The following is a 22202-nucleotide window of genomic DNA, read 5'->3' on the forward strand; positions in this document are numbered from 1 at the left end:
GGCCAAAAATATATATATATGGAATCTCCATAATTTTGCTTCTATTAAGATTTTGTTTTCAGAAAATGTTGGGAAAAAAACATTTACATGTCGAGCTTATCATCTCTGTCTGCCATGCATAATATATACATGTGATGTTTCGGAAATGATGCTAAGATTCAGATACAGAAACGGGCGAATTCAATCCAGACCTTTTTGTCTTCCTTAAAAAAAATATCACTCTAAAAATTATAATTATTTTTAATTAATAAATATATCTTTTTTTAATAAGATTACATTATTAGATGATACTCCCTCCGTTATTTATTATAAGAGACATTTGATGCTTATATCATATTCCTATATATAAGAGACACTTAAAAGTTGTCTTTACTTTTTTGTGTTGATTTTCTATTTTATCCATATTTATTGTCTCCAACTCACACTCTCTCTCCCTCCCACTTCTCTTTCTTTTAATAATTTAATTGTTATCTCTCATGCTCTCTCTCCTTATTAATGAGGGCAATTTTGGAAAAAAGATTATACTTTTTACACATTGATTGTTCTTAACTAATTTTAACTGTTTTTTTTATCAACGTAATTCGGTTATTCGTCTCTTATAAAAAGGAACGGAGGGAGTAGTTTTGATGATGGTAACAAATAATTACGAATGACGCATGTGAAACGTGCAACTATTTTATTGGCACTGTTGGGATTTGAAGGCGCAATAGTGAAGTTAGGATCAGTAATAAATGACAATAAGTGAAATTAGCGTAAAAGATGAAGATGATATTGGGAGATTAGGTGGTCGGTGGTCCACACGGGAGGAGGGAGGAAGGAAGAAGTTTACATTTTGAGAGGATTGAAGTGAGAGGGACAGGCATTCATTCTGCATCAAAGTGTGTACTTTGAAGGGAGTTTAAGAGTACATTGTGGCGTGAACAAAGTCCCATAAGGGATTTGATTACCTATGGGGTTGGAAGGAAAATGATTTCACTTTCACTATTGATCTTGTCCAGAGATTTTGATGGACACATTTGGACATAATTGTGGTCTTCCTGCTGTTCAAATCCCATGATTGCCAGACAAGATTATGGGAAGCCTCACTAATGAGTCAGATATTATAGGCCCCCTCCCTTGTTTGTTTGCAAGTTTGTTAAATTCCATTTGCTTTATATTACTTTCGATCCCATTTATAAGAGCTAATTGACTAATTTGAAGAGATTAAGAAAAGAAGTTAAGTTAGTTATTTATAATAAATATGTGTTGTTTTTCCTAAAATATCTTTATTAATCAAGTGTATTGGTTAGAATTATTATTGTTAGAAGAACTATTTTAAAAAAAAAATACATAAATATGAGAGACAAGAATTGAGGTTTTATATTTAATACTAAAATAAAAATTAAACAAGGTTTTATATTAACAATAGGAAATAATATGTTGAAAGAAAATAGTACGTGGTAGGTCCTTGTGGGGTTCGTCCAATCACCATCCACCCTGCGGGCGCTATATTATTTTCACATCCTTCGAGCCTCAGTGTGTGACCGAGAATGATTATAAGTACTGCAGTATCATAGTTCTAATGTTTTAAATGGGGCCAGACACTTTGGCCAAAAAAAAAAAAAGGGCTAGACACAGAAAGTCTTGATTAATTCCACTAAATTTTTTTTGTTTGTTTGTTTGGGAAACAAGAATTCAATTTACCAACTCTTTCAAGTCAAAACTTTATGATTCATAACCATAGGCAATTAATTATCACAATGAATAACAGAATGGTGAGTAATGATTATACTATATGCATGATTGGCGACAAAAGTAGTGTCACGATTTTTTGTTAAATATCTCACCAGTATATGTACTCACCATGAATATGGGGCAAAATCTTTATTATATTATCTTAGGTCTTAATTATATAATTTTATTTATAGTTTACAAATAAAATCTTATAAATAATATACCTCCGGTCTTTAATATAAGACCCCGTTTGACTTTTTGCTTGGTCCTAATTATAAGACCCCAATCCATTTTTTCTCTCATATTTATGTATTTTTTTACAAGATAGTCCTTCTAATAATGATAGTTCTAGCTAATACACTTAATGAGCAAGGATATTTTAGGAATGACAACACTTATTTATTACAAATAAATAACTTAACATACTTTCTTAATCTCCTCAAATAAGTTAATTGGGTCTTATAATTAGGACCGGAGGTAGTATCTGGAGTAGTATTCCTGTAAAGTTGGCAAAAAAAAAAAATTATATAAACTGTGACAGGCTGAAAGATTGATGAAAGGTGATGGGTTGTGTGTTGCAAATGTGACTATGTGAGGAAAACCATGAAATAACGATAGAGGACGGGATTGAAGTATGTGGGTGGAGTGACTGATTAGAGATTGTGCAGAGAAGGCAGAGGTTTGGAAATCGAAGAAGAAAAGAAAGGGAGGCACAGCACTATTAAAATCAGTTATATACTGGGAAGTAGCATTTTGGGGTAGGGAAGGCCTAGCCCTGCCCTTGAGATTTTGAAAGGGGGAAGAGGAATCTCATGTTTGAAAGAGAAGCTGCCACTGCCATATATACACATACATATCACCAATATCAATATCACAGCCCTATGCTCTCCAGCTCCTGATTTAACGTTTCTCCTGCCATCTTTCCCCCTTCAATCTTTCACGTGACCGCACTTTCTTCTTCTTCATCATCATTTTGCCAAGAAAAAACATGATATGCCAAACACCATCCACTTGTTTAATCTTTTGTCATTTTGTACTTTGCCAATCAAATCACTACTTAAGCAAGTGATAAGATTAGATACTTACGTTAAAAACAACACGCCAACTTACTGTTCGGCTTGCATTTCATTTGAGGCACATACCACGTAATTGAAGTACTTTATTACTATTTTTTTTATAGGCGAGAGTAAGTCCAAGACCACCCAAATCTAATCATAAAATATTGTGCCCTTAAACTTAGCATTTAATGTTCGCACTTTAATGCATGGTGAGTGAGTTGTTTGACCAGTCCTTTTAGCTTAAGTGGGTCTTCCAACACTCACCCCTCTCTCTGCTCCCTTCTGCTTTGGCCCATCTTCCTCCCAACTCAACGGATACTTGAATTTATTATTCTGGATTCCCTCTGGATATCTTACCATTTTGATATACACTACCACACATATAAATAAACACACCGCTCTCAAATTTTAATCTTGTTTACTTGATCGAAATCACCATCTTGGATTCGCTTGCATTTATATAATGTCCGGAATACATGAAGATAATTCTAGTTTATTGTGGAAAGAGAGGGGTGTTTATTTTAAAGTACAAGTTGGAAGTGCATCTTTTTCTTTTCTGACTTGTTTTTTGGTACAACTTTTATGGCGCATCAGTACTCCCACTGTCCCAGAGGCAAAAAGGGCAGCTTGGTCATTCAAGGAACACATTGTAATTAATACTGCACAATCATACACCCAGGATTTGAGGCAATAGATGAGAAAATCTTAATTGCAGCAACTACTCCGGTATTTGTTTGCAAGACCAAGACATGTTTGAGGCTACTTAAATCATTATGGACTTGTGTTGGGAGCTAAATCAGCTGAAAGAAAAAGCAAATCCTTTCAGTTTTAGTTATTTGATGTGAAATGAGAATGAAAAAAGAGTCTCCCAGCGTGAGAAAATGAAGTATGAGGAAGACCAGTTTGACACATACCAAACTTTGGAAACCAATTGCCCTCCCTTATAGAGCTCTCTTTCACCGTTGCCGCCAAAGGCAGCCCCGTTTCAAACCTCAAAGGGGGAAATGTTATCATCTTTGTGGAGTAATGTTAATGACACAGACTTTAAAAAAGAAAAAGGCTTTGAGGGATTTGGAGGCAACAACGTGATCTTGCACAGTCCTGCCTCTGCACAGATTCCCCTCCCTCCAATCCCCATCATCCCTCCCACAAGCCCTTCTGGCCTTTTGTATCTCTATATATATATATATATATTCATTAAAATGGGTCAGATCCATCGTGTAGACTAGTTTAACCTATGTATTTATTAATTAGACTACCTATTAGCTTCAGTAATTCACGAATTAACCCGTTTGACACACACACACGCTCTATAGCTGATACTGTCCTTATCTTTGGCATACGAGTAGAAGATTTTTAAGGGGCAGGCAGAGTGCGTGGATGTGTATCAGAAGAGAATACAGAGTGGACAAATGGTACAGTATGGTACGAATGTAAGGAGGGCGCATGTGAGCTATTAGAGGTCACATCACCGTATCAAATATGGCTCTCAGCCCCATCTCTTGTTTTTGGAATTTTCTGCACTTTCATCTCCACCACCTTTCTCTGCATCTGCAAAAGCACATCATCATCCACCCTTCTTCCCCCTCTGCTACAAAACGACAACACCCCCCTCCTCCCAACCCACCTAACTAAAAACTCATTTTCAGTTCATTTACACCACCTGCCTAGCCCTGTTGCTTCAACTTCTTTCCCCCTCTTTGTAGGACCCATCCCTTTGGTTTCCACTTCCCTCACAAACTAGATGGGCCTCTGCTTATTTTTGAACTGGTTACCACTATATACCCCCGGTCCTTTCATCTCTTTCCTTATAAAAAGATGTTTTCGACACCATGGCAGGATCTGGCCAGGGAGGGGCACAGATTAGGGTGGCTTGGCTTCATTCCCTATCTTCAAAATTAAGCTAGTCAATTTACCAAAAGGATTCAAGCCCCTTCAATTTCTGTTCCTTCAAAACAAGACAAGTTTATTGAGACCACAAGACTATACTAATCCAGTGAAAGTCTATACATACTTGAGCAGTTTTCTTCATTCTCTGCAGGATTAGTTGCATATAACAATTGAAGAGACACACATATGTGGGCACAAATCAAATGTAAACGATAAATACTATTTATTTTGACCTGATACGTTTCTCCAGCAGTACTGATCAGTTCTGAGTCCCAATGAGCATACAGTGCCTTAATCTTTTCCAGAGAAGTCACTGAGGCCAAGTCAAAAATACATCTGACCGACTTTCCCCTATGAAGCCAGAAAAGCCAATATGCTTTTGGACTATCTCTGACGACACCATATCATCATTATGATCAGATGATTGCCCTGCAAAATGCCAACCACAAACTTCGATCTATCTTTCTATCTGAAACGCTCATCCGTCGCTTCTCCAGGTGGCTACCACTACGCCTTTTTCTTTGAATAACACAGCTCAGGAGTACAGTTAGCAATGCAAAGGCAGTCAACGGATACTGCAGAAACTACCAAGTTTTTTCTTTCAATAACACAACTCACGCTACAGTAGTGATGCAAAATGTAGGTAGCAAATACTGCAGCAGCATGCTAGCTACTTCTAAATCACCATAGATTCTCAAGATAGTGTGCGAGAGCTTAATTATACGTACGATTATATACTTCAGTCTCTTCGTAGAACAATTTTAAGTTTAAAATTCTTCAAATGGGAACTTTCTAAATGCATTCAAATCTCATTTCTGTGTGTGAGTGAGTTTCTGCTACCATCCCCTGATTAATGAGGGCGCAAGGCTCCTCGATCATCTTCCTCTATTTTCTGTGCGCCAAAGGAAAACACAACCGAAGCTCAGGTATGCTTCATTAAAATTATGCAGGCGGGAAAAAAAACCTGTATCTGCTATGTTTATACTTTCTCAACTCAAACAAATAACTAACTCACTAATATTAAAAATAATTAAAATTAATTAGTCTTGTTAAATTTTTCACAATTAAAAATCATTTCTTAAAAACCATTTTGCATTTATTATTAATTATTAATGATAGATAATCAAAACTCCTAGTTAATGACGGCACAAGTGGAAATAGAATAAGAAATTACTTGAGACACAAGGTGTAATTCTTTTTCTCATTATAATAATTTTTATAATTTTATAGTAGAATGCTCAAGGAGGGCAAAAGCAAAACCGCGAAGACAAAACAATACGACATCGTTCTGATCATCCGGTTTAATCCTGATTTCCGATTTCCATTCGCAGAATTCGTGCATCGTTTGCTTCCTCCCTCTACGTTCCCAGCGAAGCGACTGTCCCTTCCGTCGTTCCCTCCCTCCGGCCAACAGCCACTCCACTCCTGCTGGTTGCAGCGTCTTCAAGGTTGCCGCACTTGGTCGAGTCCGCCGTTGGACGCCTTCCGCCGTTGTAAGCCTTGCGTGGGTATTTTCCGGCAAGTGTTGAAGAAGGCCCAAACCCTAGGGTTTTATCTTCTCGCAAAACTGGTGAGATTGATTTGCTAAATCCGGCTTTGAATCTAGATTTGAATTTTTCCCGATGTCATCCGTTCCCTGCATTGTTATCAACCCTGTGTCAGACGCCGTCGCATCGTTTCTTGCTTTGCGCTAAATTTTCCATTTCAATTTGGCTTTGAATCTGATCATGCAATCATTTGAGTATTGACGCTTTTGTATCTGGGAATAATGACGCTTTTGAAGCTGGGAATATTTACAGATTGAGTTTAAATTTTCTTAACTTCGATTACTAGTTTTTGCTTGAATGGTAGGTAATATATTCTGCCCTCCTCATTTTTTATTTCTAGCGACTTATATACTTTTGTATTGTATTGTTGTGCGATGTGCGATGTGCGATGTGCGATTAATGGATTTATTATGTATTGACATTCTGTTTATTGATCTCTCTCTCTTCCCCCCTCTCTGTTTATTCTAGTAACAAGCTTCATGTTATTAATAAACATAGAAGTTACGAACTAGAAACTGCTTCAACAGACTTAAAACATCATCTGCAAGTGTTCTTAACATCATCCGGACATAAAATTTGATCAGAAAGGATGCCAATATGTGTAGCTTTTCTCAATCCAATCTGAATTGCATGCAAGCAGGGATCCCCTATCACATCTTGATCAAGGACTAGAATAGTACTCCGCCTCCTGACCTGCAACGATGTCAAGAGGAGGCCACTAGATTGGTCCTTCCTGTTCTTCCATGCATTAAGCTGCCTCCCATCAAAGTATAGGGTCATCAATGATTGCCCGATCAGTTGTCTTGAGTCTACTGCCTTCTTCTGGATTGAAATTTTAATGGCCCATCAAAGCATAGACTCATTCATATTCGAACCTCTAGCCCGAACCATGGAAGGAGATTCTTTATTAATCTCTTTATATTATCATCAATTTAGAAAATTCTCAAGGTATTTGTGTACTGTCAAAATTTGGATATCCTCCCATTGCCATTCCCAGTTTACACTCTTTAGCCTGTTTGATCTTGATTTTTCTCTCTCTCCCTCTCCTGGGTATTCTATCTCCTTTTGAGTGAAATAAACTGAATTCTATTTTTAAGTCACTTGACACTGCATATATTTAAGTAGGACAAAATGATCAAATGGCTTGCAGTTAAATTTATTAATGATTCCATTTCAGTTCAACTGCTTCATTTATGAACCGAGATAACAGTGCCTTGGAATTTTTATGGACCCGTCTATAGTAAAGCTCCTTGAAGATGATGAGGTTTACTTCTCTCTTTTCTTTATCTTATTTCCATAAAAAATATCTTTCATAAATTATGGCATAGGGTTCTCTAGTTTAAATTTGCCACTGCTTTGGGATGTCTACAGGATGAAACAATGCATTCAGGGGCAGACGTGGAAGCTTTTCAGGCCGCCTTAAATAGAGACATAGGAGGAGACATGTCTACTTCTCAGCCTTCTGGTTCAGACACAGGCATGCATTACTTTGATTCATTATGTTCTGAATTTCACCTCCAGTAATTTTTGTTAAAATGTTTAATGCTTTTTTTTTTTTTGGGTTGATATTATTGGTCAGCTTGTCTGTGAGTCTCTTGTATGTAAACAATAGAAATGGGAAAAACCGAACTTGTTGATTGATTTTGAAACATCAACGTATCTTTGTTTCTATTAGCAAGTTCAATGAGCATGGCTTGATTTTTTGGAAATGCAATTTGAAAAATTACAATTTCAGGAGGTCTTGGAGTAGGAGGTGCCTTATCAATATATGAATTTATTTATCAACGGTGGCATTCCTTTTTATAATGAACCATTAGTGGTCTTTCTTTGGAATTATTTATTGCAAATATCATTTTCAGTCTGGAAGGGAGACTTTGTATTGGCTCATGAATGCTAATATATTCTGGACTGTAGTTTGATATACCAGCAGAGTGTCAGGAATCAAGGAAAAGTATTTTCTGGAAAATTATCATGCTAATTGCTGTTAATCTACACGATTTTAATATTTGCTTCGTACATTCTTACTCTCACATCTCATATACTACTATAATTGCTACAGCTTTGTCACAAGGAGACAGTAATACATTCAGTCAGTCATTATCACAGTGGCCTACCTCTAGCCATGATAATAAAACTGATCCTCAAACTCAACAAGATCCTAAAATTGCACAGCAGCAGCAATCTTCATCTGAGATGGAAATTAAACACAGTGGCCAACTGCAGAATGTTTCTTCTCAGGATGTTAATCATCCACCCTTGCCTCAGAAACAATCTCAAGATGAAGGTCACCAAGGGCAGACTGTACAAAGTTCCCTCCAAAACCCTCAAAAAACTGGGATCCAGAATCCTGGGAAAGATCCGGTTCTTAATAATGAGCCAGTCAAAACACATAATCCTAGCAATGAATCTCAATATATCAAGTTGCAGCAGATGAGTAATCAACAGGCGACAGTCACTGAGCAGCCAAGCAGCCAAATAAATCGTAGTAAACAAGTTCCATTTGGCCTATTGCTACCTATCTTGCTTCCACAGCTTCCCAAAGACAGAGCCATGCAACTCCAAACTTTGTTTGCCAAATTGAAGGTATTTCAATTCAATTTTATCTTTATCTTTATTTTTATTTTTTAGTGGAATGGGCCACAACTGATTCGTGAATGGATTCTGCTGTTTTTATAGAAAGATGAAATTCCAAAGGATAATTTTGTGAGGCTTATGAAAAGTATTGTAGGTGATCAGATGCTCAGAATGGCATTAGCGAAAGTGCAATCACAGGTATGCAGAGAGCATGGTATATGTTGTGCCTTATTTTATATTTTTTTCAAGCCAATGTGTATTCAATCAACGTCATGCTTAGAACATTGCTTTTCTAATGTTTTAGACAAGATCCAACCAAGGACCTGTGGGGCAGCAGCACCCTATCAGGATGCCTCCAGTTAGTTCAGGGGCAACACAATTTAATGACCCCCATGCATTAGCACAACTGCATCATAGAAGTGTGAACAGTCCTGCAAATCAATCTCATATTAATTCTTCAACCGTTCATTTGAAGACTGAATCAGTTCATCCAACTATGGAGAATAGTATGAAAAAATCTCAGGAATTGGATGTTAAAATAGAACCCCAAGCAGTGCAATCAAGTCCGTTACCAACTTCCGGTTCCAACTTTGGTAGCCAAGAATCAGAAAGGTCCTCCATGCATATACAAGGGCTTACTAAGCAGCAGCAGCAACATCTGCATTTTTCATCAGCACATGGAAATACTGGTTCTAATTTTAATTCTTATTCTGGGACAAGCAGTAGTCCCACATCTCTGAAAGCCCCGCCACATGATTCCCATTTGAGGCAAATTCCTCATCAAAACATTGCTCCAAATCACTTAGGGGGGCCAACACAGGGTATGAATCTGATTGGCATGACAAAACTTGATAGACAAAATTCTATCAATGATCCAAAGAGACTACAGGGAGGATCTGCTCCTCATGTTGTAAATAATGCAGGATCACAACAAACATCCAATGTTTGGCAACCTTCGAATGTTAAAAGGGAACCCAGTGAACTGTCTGCTGAGCAGCAACAGAGGCATCATTTGTCTAAATTTCATGGGCTTTCGGTTGGCACTGCTCAGATTGAACAGGGAAGTGGAAATCAAGGAACTTCAAAGGATGAGTTTTCAAGAGGTCTTCCAGCATCTGCAAATGTGCCACCTACAACTACTTCAAGTTTGTTGCATTCCAATTCTGCTCCCCCTTCAATGGTTGCTCAGATGGAACCAGGTGTCCCGGTAACCTCATTGGCATTATATGTGTTTTTATGCGTTATTGTATACGATGTCCTGATGCATGAATTTTTTTTCTTACATGATACTTTTGGGTTTGATGTTTCTGTCAGACTTTTGCCTGCATACATTTTGCAATTTGCATATTGCACGCATCTCATAATATTGTCCTAAAAATAGCTAAAATATGGATTTGCATCACGTTTGATTGTATTTTAGTTTTGGGGTGCAATGGAAATTAAATGTAAAGATATGAATGCTCACCGGGAGTAAGGTTTCACAAATAGAAATGATGTCTTTTGAACTGTTTCGGTGTTTCAAACATTGGCGCACAATGTTCTAGTTTACTTGAGAATCTTCATTCTTTCTTTTTTCTTGATTTTTCTTCAGTCGCCATCAATCTGGTATCATTAATCTTGCTGGCACCATATCAGCCACAAGTGTCCATCAATTTGACTCATATTACACCTATCCGTTGGATAGTGGTCATGACTTAACATACAGGCATAAAACTTAGGTTTTACACCCATTCTCAATCCAACGAAGAAACCTTACTCAAGCCTTTTTAATACTAGGTCTCCTGCTCTGCAAAATTTTATCTGTGGTTAGGAACAATCAAACTTTTGTATGTAATCTGTCTTTTTCTTGTAATGTTGTAATGGGCAATGGATGTTTTTCAATTGATGTCGGTTAATGGAGTAGCTGTGAGTCTTTGACTTAAAGATGTATTACAGGTTGCTACCTAGAATAACAATGCATGCAGTTGTTTCTTTTCATGTATCTTTAGGCTTCTGCTTTTTCAAGCATTACCATCTTACAATATAATATACTAAAGGAAATGGCATTTTGTGTACAGAGCACTTCTCATAATATATATTGATCCTTTATGCTTAATGATGCCTATTTATGTGTTCGTTTTGTATTTTGTCAGTCAAGCTCTCAGATTCCCTCAAACCCTTCTGGGATTATTGCAAGGGGTCCTCTGAAGAAGCCTACTGTTGGCCAGAAGAAACCACTTGAAGGACTTGGTTCCTCACCTCCTCCTCCAAGGTCATTTGTCTTATTCTAATGAACCATGATTGACTAGCTTTTGGACTAGTTTATTTTACTCTTGACACAATCTACCCATTATCCTACAGTAAGAAACAGAAAGTATCTGGGGCTTCTCTGGAACAAAGCATTGAACAGCTTAATGATGTTACGGCTGTTAGTGGAGTTGATCTTAGGGTATGGTACTTAGTCATTGATCTTGGGCGAATAATTCTAGATTAGGGATTGTTTTTCTTCTATTGTTAAAGCTCTACTGTTCCTATATTTTTCTGTTTTACAGGAGGAGGAGGAACAGTTATTTTCAGGGTCAAAAGAGGACAGTCGAATTTCAGAAGCATCTCGAAGAGCTGTGCAAGAAGAAGAAGACAGACTTATTTTGCAGAAAGCTCCATTGCAGAGCAAATTGATGGATATTAGTTAGTCTTTTTATTGTTTAATGTTGTCCATAAGTTTAAGATTCTTTGTGTATATATGTAGCCTTATGCTTCTTTTTGTTGTCACTGTGGCAGTGGTCAAATGTGGTTTGAAGGGTGTGAGCAATGATGTAGAGAAATGCTTGTCTCTGGTGAGATAAGATCAGATTTTCAATTAACGTTGTGGTAGTTTTGCATGTAAACTCATGACTGATAGTAAATGTTCAGTGTGTGGAGGAAAGAATGCGTGGATTGATAAGTAGCCTGATCAGACTTTCAAAACAGGTCAGTTGTCTCGTTACTGCCTGCATGAACTGTCTTTCATCAATATGAGCAGTTTCTTATGCTCAATCAACTTCCCATCAGCGAGTGGATTTTGAGAAGACCAGGCACCGGGTTATTGTCACCTCAGATGTTCGGCAACAAATCATGTCAATAAATAAGAAAGCAAGGGAAGAATGGGAGAAGAAACAGGCAGAAGCAGAGAAGATTCGTAAACTTAATGAAGTGAGTTCCACCTGTTGAAGACATTTTTGTCTCGTTTAAGTAGCTTCTTCAAGACGGCTCACACTGACATGATAGTAGATGTATCCATGAATTTTTCCCATAACATGCTAATGTTTCGAATGAGGTATCTGCATCTGAAACATGTTTTCTTGTCAATTAAATTTTGTACAGGCAGAGAGTAATCCTGGGGTTGATGGGGACAAGGATAAGGATGAAAGTCGTAATAAATCAACAAAGGTATTCATACCTCTTTGTTTTGTATTATATTATTCCATAGACCGTAGAAGAAATCTTTTGCTTTATTTATGGCACGTTGTAGGTAAATAAAGAAGAGGATGACAAGATGAGGACAAATGCTGCAAATGTTGCTGCTCGAGCTGCTGTTGGGGGAGATGACATGCTGTCAAAATGGCAACTCATGGCGGAGCAAGCTCGTCAAAAACGTGAAGGTGTGGCAGATGGATCATCTAGTTCTCAACCTGCTAAGGATGTGAGTCGCAAGTCTCCATCTTCATCTGGAAGAAGTACAAAGGATAATCCAGATGGGGAGAAAAGAGTTTCGGCATCTTTTGCAACTTCTGGTAGGTTCCATTCAAACTGATTATTCGGTCATGTGTGCCACTTCCTCTATTTTTTAGTCAAATGACAAAGTAATACTAAGTTATCAACATGTAAAATGTGGTCCTAATCTCTCCAATACAATTGGTCTCTCGTTGTTAGGTTCGCATAAGCATGTACAGCTGCTCTCTGATTTAGATGTCGTGCTATTTCTTAACTGCTGTTCTACTTGAATGCTGTTGTTCTAACAGGAATCGCTCAAAAACCTGGGAGAAATCAGGCCATTGCACCTCAAACTCGGGTAATTCGTAGCATCTCTGTTAAAGATGTGATTGCAGCCCTGGAAAGGGAACCGCAGATGTCCAAGTCACCACTAATATATAGCTTGTATGAGAGAATTCATTCCGATGACCTGGCTGAATAAGATGAAGGTTTTGCAGATTTTGGCCTTGCTAATTCATTGCATAATCTAGAATCGAAGTTCTGCTCCAGTCGGGCTGATTTTAGCCGTTCGGCTGGCCTGCTGCCATTGGGTTAGGTCTTCGGCCTCTTGAAGTTAATAGCAAACCTGACGTGGGAAATTAATTCAATTAAAGTTAAATTTTTGTAGAAATGGTGACAAGTTTGCCTAGCTCTCTGTCCATATACATGCCGACTTTGTAGCCAAGTTCGCCATTTTGAGCTTGAAATATTTTGACCAGACATTGGGTTTGAGCGATGTTTGATCCATTTGCTAACCAATAACACCGCATATGCATTGAAATTGAGGTTGCGTTCAGTCTGGCGGTTGGAATGATGAAAAAAAGGATCACATAAAGTGGTAGAACTGTTGAAAAAAAGTACTTGAGCGAGTCGTGTTATTTATCTGCAACGCTAACCAATTAATTACAGACACACGGCAAGCATGCGAATGGTTGACAAGTTTTCCGAAAAGGTGCTTCGCCGCAAGGTCGTGTTTTCAGTGAAAAGTTGACCTAATTTGACGTTGAAAGATGAAATGCCCAGACGGCCTCCTAAACATTGGAGATAATATAACGATAGTACTAGGGCAGTTTGTTTTAGCTATTTTTGAAAAATTTAAGAATCACCTTGTCGATAAAAAAAGAGAAATTCCAAATAGAGACCCCTAATATATAAAATTGCGATTAGGGATCTTGAATTTAGAAAATAGCTTTAGTGCAAATATGAAATATATGTTAAATGTCTGAAATGCCCCTCATTTATTTGGGGGAAAAAAAAAAAAACTTGTCCGCGCTCTTTCTCCCAACTTGCAATAACTTCCCTCTCTCTGCTTTGTCTAGTCTCTCCATTCTCTGCACTCTGTCTATTTTCACACAGGAGGTTGCTTCCATTTTCTAGTAACAGTATCGGCGAGAGGAGTATTATGTGAGAGAAGATTGTATTTGCTATGGGAGAGGCGAACGGAGCAATGATTGAGTAGTGATCTGTCGGCATTGTTGAAGGTAGGGGAGGAGGTAGAGGCATTGTCATAGTCGTGTGCGGTTATCAGAGTTAATGGCATTCGGCGACAAAATTTGGTGGTAAGTTTGAAGCTTTGGTTTGTTTGTGTTGGTTGTTGCATGTTGATACATTAAGAAGAGGGAATGCGTTTAGGGCAGGAAAGTATATATATATGTTTTTCTGTCAAATAAGTTGTGATTGATTGGCAAAAAATGCTTATTTGTGGAGGAAGATGTGCAAATGGGTTTGGGTGGGAAGGGAATGAGAAGATGAGTTAGGAGGATGACAAGATTAGTTTAGGAAATGACGACACGGGAATGGATAAAGTGAAGATTGAATTGGTTAAGTGTAAATTGATTTGAAGATACGTTAAAGTGTTTGTCTTCTGGTTTAAAATGACAATATGGAAGTAGGGGGATTGACAAGTTGATAATGTAAATAACAATTGTGTAATTGACGAATTGGTAATAGGAAATAACAAGTTTAATATAGTGAATAACAAGTTATTGAGTAGTTGGGAATAAGAAGGTTGTCATGGGGTCCTAACAAGTTAACAATAGGAAATGACAAGTTTAAAAATGACAATAACAAGTTGGGAATAACAAAGACGAGTATGACAATTGAAAAACTTTATAATCTGAAATAACTAGTTGATAATTGTAAATGACAAGTTAATGATTAGAAATAACAAGCATGACAAGTAGTTGAGAATAACAAATTTAGTTTGAGAAATTAACAACTTGCTTATATGAAATTACAAGTTCATGTTTCGAAATAAGAAGTCAATAGTGATGATGTAAGAAGGTTGTTGGTTGAAGAATAAATTGTCAACAAGGGTGATAGTTAGTCAGTAAATGTGGTTGTGAAGGATTGTATGTTGAATATTTTGCAGGAAAAAGAAAATGGCATTAGAAGGAGCCTCTAGATCGAGAAAGGCACACAATGGTTGGTTATTATTCAAAAGTGAGTTTATGACCACAATAGCGAACCTTAACATGACAGCCAAACAAAAAAAAAGATGCTACGTCAAGTGCATGGAAAGCTCTGTCCGCTAAAGAGAAGATGAAGTACACTGAGGAGGTGAAGAAAACAAGGCCACAAAAGGAAGAAGAGGAGAAAAAGAAACATGTTCTATCATTTCTAACCCGAGTGTCCTTGAAGGGTTTAAGAAAATTACTGCACTTTGTGAATAATAATGAAGACTTAAGGGAGAGGGTTGAGAGGATAGGCTTTGGGAGGCTGTTGAAGGTTGGATTAAAGAGACTATCCCGTGATCTCATTGTGACAATATTGGGATCATATGACTCACCAACACATCAATTTACAATCAGGGGCAAATCAGAGAAAATAGGAGTATAAGATGTTGAGTAGCTCTTAGGAATCCATCACGGTATGGAGGAGGTGAAAACTGAAGTTGATGATGGTGATGCTATGTACAAGGAGTTGAGAAATGAATATCGGAAAGTGTCATTCAGCAAAACACTAAAAGATATTGTTTCAGGGGAGGAGGATGATAGATTTGTGCTATACACACTGGGTACTCTGCTATGTCCAAAATCAAGCTCAGAAGTGAGTGAGAAGTTGATCAGAGTCACAAATTGCATATTGGATGAATTTGGAAAGTATGATTGGGCTACCTATATTATAAAGGACCTCTAGAAAGAAATGGGAGACTATGTCAAAGCGTATAGGTAGGGCAATGAAAGGCAAGGGAGCAACACTGTTGATGGCTGCATATACTTGGTTCTGGTACGACTATTTTGTTTCTGATTCTGTTTGCATTTGATTATTGATGTGCATAACATTAATGTTGTATATATGTGGCTGGCTTGTAGTTTTTTTTGTGAGCATTTTAACCTCAACACACCCATTGGCCGAGAGTCCACTACTGCAATTGAATACTAAACTGATGAGAAGATAAAAGAATTGGCCAGTAAGGAGGAGAAGAGTGTTAGGAGAATTATGTACAGAGAAAAAGATAGTAAAGTTGTAAAGGGAAAACAAGAAAGGATAATTATAGAGTTTTTGGACCTGGTATGTGATATAATTGGTAAGCTGAAGTTTTTACTCAGTAACCTGAACTTCTTATTTGCCATAGTTATGTTGTCATTTTCTAAACTGAAGTTGTGATTCGCTATAGTAAAATAGAACTTTGTCATTGTTAAGCCGTAATTTGGCAAACTTAAGTTGTTATTCGTTAAACTTATGTTGTGATTCGCCATATTGAACTTGTCATTCGGTATATTGAAATTGTGAACCTGTCATTTGCCATAGTGAACCTACCAGTTGCCATACCTGTTGTAATTTGGTTTACTGAACTTGTCATTTGCCAAAGTGAACTAGTCATTTCCCATAGTGAACTTGTCATTTGGCATACCTGAGTTGTGATTTTGTATACTAAATGTCACTCCCTATAGTGAATTTGTCATCTGTCATATGTAAGTTGTGATTTGGTTTACTGAAATTTTCGTTCCATATAATGAACTTGTCATTTGCCATAGTAAACCTGTCATTTGCCATACCTCACTTGTTATTTGGTTAACAGAAGTTGTCATTCGCTATAGTCAACTTGTCATTTGGCATACCTGAGTTGTGATTTCGTATACTGAAGGTGTCATCTCCTATAATGAACTTGTCATCTCTTATATTGAACTTATTATTCTATATACTTAATTGATAAATATCTTTTGCATGCAGGAGCTGAAGAAGTTACGCGAGTGCCTAATGAAGAGGATAGAGGAAGGGCAAAAGATGCTGATGAGAATGGTAGATGAGAAGCTGGTAAAGGTATAGATCCCAAAATAGGGAGATGGTGGGAAGGGTAAGTCAAGAGGAAAGGCTCAAGTTGAGATAGTGCTTACAAATATTAGTGAGTCTAAAGATGATGAGAAGGATAAGCGCAACAGTGATGACACAATTGAAGAAAAGGAGAAGGATGAAGGAGGTAGTGAAAATGAAGATAATCATGGGAAAGATGACAGGGAGGGTGACAAGGAGAATCATAGCAAGAATGAAGGGAAGGGCGAAGAGGGTCAAGGGGATGGTGATGACATGAGTGAAGGGGACAGGAAACACAAGGGTGATGGAGAGGGTGATGTATAAGCAAATATATGTAATAGAGAGTACAATACCCACAACTATTTTCCCCATGAAAATGCCATTCAATGTTGAAGATTATGATGGGGTGGGTGACATACCTGCAACCAGTTCCCTTAGAGAAGTGTCACCCAGCATTGAAGGTGATGATGCAAAGGGTGACATATTGATGGAGGTATTCCCCCGGCCATTGTTGAATATGTTGAGCCTGATCCAAAACCTGTATCTGTGGGGCCACAACAACTAAGGAGATCTAGTAGGGTTCAGTTCAGCAAGATCAAGTCTCCTTAGTTGGAGTTGAAGGCACAAGCAAGAGTGAAGAGGCCTATGGAGCCCAAGGATATTTTTTTCACCTTAGTCAGTCAAACTGTCAAAAGTGATGAGGGCGAGATGTAAGTGAAAATCCTAGCTTATGTGATGTTATTTATTGACTACATGTTAACATAACACATCTGGTAACTCATGTGAATAAGTTTCAGTCCTTTAATTAGAATGTTTGATAAAGACATCCCTTGATGATTGCTACATTCGCTTGGTGAAAATAATAGGGTGAGTAATCGAGTGATGTCATTGGTCTGTAAGGCTTTGTTGCAAGAGCAACAGGCAATTGAAGGACGCGTTAGGAGGCATATATTTGATGTAGACTTCATGGTGAGGTTTTTGTATTACTAATATACTTTGTTGATTTACAAGTTTGCAATGGAAATGACAGACCAAAGTGTGTTACAGTGAATAACAACTTCGTTTTGTGCATTTGACAAGCCATAATGATCCGTGATCCAGCTCGTTAGGATCCTAACCAGCATACACGACAAATACTTTTGCATTACGTTGGCTACAATATAGGTGACTGCGACTTGGTTCTGGGTCCTGGTCTAGTTGGGGAGCATTGGTTCTGCTTTGCTTTCAAACCGAAGACCCAGAAATTCAATGTCCTTGATTCTGTGCAAGCAAGTTTAGAGCGTAAGAAAACCACCTTCAAGCAGAAGAAGGCAGCCATACATGACCCTCAAGAATTGGCCATCACAGGCTGTGTAAGATGCTCTTGACCTGTTCATGTTAGATAGGAAAATGACAGTTTTATATTATTATCCTTTTGATGAATATGACATATGTGCAGAGGGATTGATTCGAAGACGTACTTCGGATGGTTAGACCAGATTTGATTGATAAGTTAGAAATGGTGGCATGATATACCATAGCAGAATAATTTGTGAGTTTATACACCCTATTCATGTGATATATTGTTTGGTTGTGTTGGTTTGAGGAGCTGACACTGTTAGGGTTGTGTTGTGAGCAAGAGGGACTGCAGCGTGCATGTGCTCATATGGCTCAGGAAATAGGAGCCTGATGTTCCCCTTCAATACAATGAGGTAATGACATGACCTTATTTATTATGCAATCAATAATGACCATCTGTGACTTGTTGGATAATAAACTTGTTATACAGGCTAATGTGTCCTCTTTTCGGTGTGAGCTGATGCGGTGGCTGGTAAGCCATAATGACAATGAATGCCATTAGAATGCGTACGATCTTATCTCACAACTAGAGAAGGGCCGAATAACTAAGAAAAGGAAAAAGTCTTTGTAGAGAGCATTTAAATTAGGTTGTGTGACTTTTACTAACTTTGTCAATAGATTCATTTATTGAAATTGTATGCCAATTATTATAATGGTTATGATATGGTTGGATTGATGCTATAACAGTACTTACATTTAGAATGACAAATTTCCTTTTAATTAGGCCAATCACAAGTTTACTAACTCTAACAACAAATTAACTATGGGCTATGATAACTTGTGATAAGGTTTTCATACAAATTTCATATTTTCTATTAAAAATGGCTGAATTTGCACATTGATTCACTGAATGACAATTTGATAATAGAAAATAACAAGTTCACAATGGCAAATGACTAGTTCCCATCAGGTTTCCATACATTTATAAATTTCTCTATTAAAATGACTGGATTTCCACTTCTGATAAACACAAAATGACAAGTCCACAATGAAAAATGACAAGTTCAGTTTGGTAAATGACAAGCTCCTATAACGTTTTCATACAATTTCATACTTTTTCTGCTGGAATTACACTTTGCACATTTCTAACAGCAACCATTTCTGATAAACATGAAATTACAACTTGACAACGGAAAATGACAAGTTCATAATGGCAAATGACTAGTTCCCATCAGGTTTCCATACATTTGTAAATTTCTCTGTTGAAATGACTAGATTTTCACTTCTAATAAAATGAAATTACAACTTGACAATAGAAAATGACAAGTTTACTATGGCAAATGACAAGTTCCCATAAGGTTTTCATATATTTTCATACTTTTTCTGTTGGAATTACACTTTGCACAATTCTGACAGCAACTACTTCTAATAAACATGAAATTACAACTTGACAATAGAATATGACAAGTTCACTGTGACAAATGACAAGTTTCCATAAGGTTTTCATACATTTTCATACTTTTTTTGCCTGGAATTACACTTTGTACATTTATGACAACAGCCACTTCTGATGAACATGAAATTACAACTTGACAACAGAAAATGACAAGCTAACTATGGCAAATGACAAGTTCCCATAAGGTTTTCATACATTTTCATACTTTTTCTACTGGAATTACAATTTGCACATTTCTAATAGCAACTACTTCTGATAAACATGAAATTACAAGTCCACAATAGTGAATGACAACTTACATATGTAAAATGACAAGATCCCATAACGTTTTCATATAATTTTGACAGTAACCACTTCTGGTAAATAGTAAATGACAAGTTCAAGTTTCTTTCATAGCAACAAGTTTTTTTACAACATTTAATGACAAGTGCACATTAACTTGCATCTTCTACTTAATGTCCCTTTGTCATCAAACATAGAACTAACAAAAATATATGTCCACATCTACCAACACCCTGCTCCTAAAAAAATTAAGAAGGGTGGACCCTATATATGGTGAAAAACTTAGTTGTCCCATTTGTAAGTTGAGATCAACTTCAGTTAGGATTTTTGCAAGTCCTCTTTGTATGTCCAGGTTGGTGACATCTAGTCAATGATATATTTTTTGTTCTGTAATTATGATTCTTTTCTGTTTGTTCTTGGTCTTCCGGGAGGCCTAGTAGTGATTGGGGGTAAACGTAAGGTTTTGGTAGCAAGATTCTCAAACCTATAGCCATTTAGGTCAGACATATCAATTGTCACTACTGGAACCATGCTTCGAGCATAGATTTTCTCTTGGGATGAACGTTTCTAACATTCTTCAACATAATTATATACATTTCCCCCTATGGTCTTAATGGCTGCATAAGCATGTGAGCATGGAATCCCTGACATTTGCCAAGCTCCACAATTGCATTGGTGTAGGCCAAGATCCACTCTTTGGTCTCCACATGATGTGTACACACATATTCTTCCTCCTCCATAATTCTCATAGTGCATATACCTGCTAAAATGCACATGCTCCAACACTTTTGCCTTTATTTTTGGCCCAACGTAATTTTTCTACTTAGTCATTGCCACATATGATGCATGCATCTTCCTTGCTACTTTCTCCCGATGCTCATAGATCATTTGGGCCACGTTATGCTTCCTCTCCCTTACCATCCAAGCATTAAAAGATTTAACTAAATTAGTTGTTATGTTGTCCCACCTTCAACATGGGAACTTGCTCAATGCCCACCTATCCACATCACCTTACTTGATAACCCACTCATATAACTCATGAGATATGGTTTTGAGATCATCCAAGGTGTGATCAAACTCATCCGTAAGTCTACATAAGCCACTTTATCCAGTACCTTCAATGTATCTTCCTTTGAATTTTTAGTTCTTCTTGTCCGACCTCTGTTTAATTTCATATACTTAGAACTAAAGTTTTCCTTCACATACCTATAACAGTATGCATACCTTTCACACTCAAATATTGCTTGCACAGATCCAATTATGAAATTATATCTATCTGACATAGTAGTCAATTGCATTGAACCAACTATTTTGTTTAATCTTGTGAAAAAACCACGTCTAGTCCTCGAGATTCTCTCCCTTCACCACTACTATTGCAAACAACAATATCTCATTATCCGCATCATATGTCGAAACTGACAATAACATCCCCTTATATGGACCACTTACATGAGTACCATCAACGTATAAAATAGGCCTTGTATAGTTCAAAAAACCCTCAACACATGCACCGTATGCAATGAATACACGCTCAAATTTATTACCAATAGAGGCCTATTCAGCAATCATTTTGTCACCAGTTTTCTTCAATCTTTCACATAACCATGGTATTAACATATAGGATTGTTCCGGTTTTCTATGTATTTCTTCCATTGCCTTTTCCTTTGCTTTATAGGCCTGACAATAGGCAAGCCTCATACCATACTCCCTCTCTAACATCTTCCTTATCTCAGTAGGTCGTTTTAGCATGGTCCCTTATCTCTTCAACTATTATTGATGATGTCAACGCACCACTCCCACCATAAGTCACAACCATATTGTCTTGCACTGAATGAATGTACTCATTGCAAAATATTATCACACGTAATAGATGACTGTTCTTCCCAACAACATTTACTCATATCTTCCAAGAACACCTTTCTACTTTACACCTCACATTCATCTTCTCCTTACTATCCCTGACATATCTTGCTGCAAACTTCTCTACAATACTGAACCTGTACACAGCTTCCCTAAAGGCAACAGTATGTGGAACATATTGGCCCACTCCTACAAACACTCCTGCCCATTTCATACAATTCATCTTGCCCATCAATGTTCCCTAACTCTTTAAATCACTACACTTGCTTCTCTAACTTGATCCACCCTCTTTAAAAGTCAGGCATTCAACTCCATTCTCAACATTCACCGGCTCATGTTTATCACCAATAGTCGTTTCAAATGCATTCATGTCTTGTGAAAGTTCCAATAAATTCTCAATCCTGCCACCATAATACCAAGTTAGAATGCCTATATTTAAATGACAGGTTTGATTATCACAACAACAACAATGTTAATGAATATGACAACTTTAGTTACGAATATAACTCATCTGCGTATAATAATTACAATATTAGTAAGTGAAATGACAGGTCTGGATATAGAAACTCCTCTTTT

The 22202-nt window shown here is 37.3% G+C and overlaps 1 protein-coding gene across 3 annotated transcripts; it reads left to right on the top strand.

Moving 5' to 3' along the window:
• Positions 1-6012: 6012 nt before the first annotated feature.
• On the top strand, positions 6013-13236 carry LOC114712123 (transcription initiation factor TFIID subunit 4b). 3 transcript variants are annotated; one of them, XM_028896593.1, is made up of 15 exons: positions 6013-6231; positions 7386-7472; positions 7580-7685; positions 8268-8791; positions 8885-8980; positions 9087-9989; positions 10915-11033; positions 11123-11210; positions 11314-11449; positions 11543-11598; positions 11675-11731; positions 11813-11953; positions 12125-12190; positions 12273-12534; positions 12763-13236. In XM_028896593.1, exons 2-15 carry the CDS (start codon positions 7434-7436, stop codon positions 12933-12935), a joined length of 2766 nt encoding a protein of 921 aa, XP_028752426.1. In that variant the 5' UTR covers positions 6013-6231; positions 7386-7433; the 3' UTR covers positions 12936-13236. The 3 variants fall into 3 exon arrangements, with proteins under 3 accessions (XP_028752426.1, XP_028752427.1, XP_028752428.1); XM_028896594.1 differs by having other exon boundaries at positions 6013-6179; XM_028896595.1 differs by lacking the exons at positions 6013-6231; positions 7386-7472; positions 7580-7685 and adding an exon at positions 7764-8185 and having other exon boundaries at positions 8213-8791.
• Positions 13237-22202: the final 8966 nt, after the last annotated feature.

The sequence above is a fragment of the Neltuma alba genome, unplaced genomic scaffold, assembly GCF_004799145.2.
Source record: "Neltuma alba isolate B1F8T4 unplaced genomic scaffold, ASM479914v2 tig00011337_pilon, whole genome shotgun sequence".
Classification (NCBI taxonomy): Eukaryota; Viridiplantae; Streptophyta; class Magnoliopsida; order Fabales; family Fabaceae; genus Neltuma; species Neltuma alba.

What these genes read in the sequence shown, in the direction of transcription:
- LOC114712123 (XM_028896593.1), top strand. Translation starts at nt 7,434, where the DNA reads ATGGACCCGTCTATAGTAAAGCTCCTTGAAGATGATGAG. An exon ending in GCCTTCTGGTTCAGACACAG is followed by an intron (nt 7,686 to 8,267) that starts GCATGCATTACT and finishes TAATTGCTACAG; the next exon opens with CTTTGTCACAAGGAGACAGT. An exon ending in TTAGTGGAGTTGATCTTAGG is followed by an intron (nt 11,211 to 11,313) that starts GTATGGTACTTA and finishes TCTGTTTTACAG; the next exon opens with GAGGAGGAGGAACAGTTATT.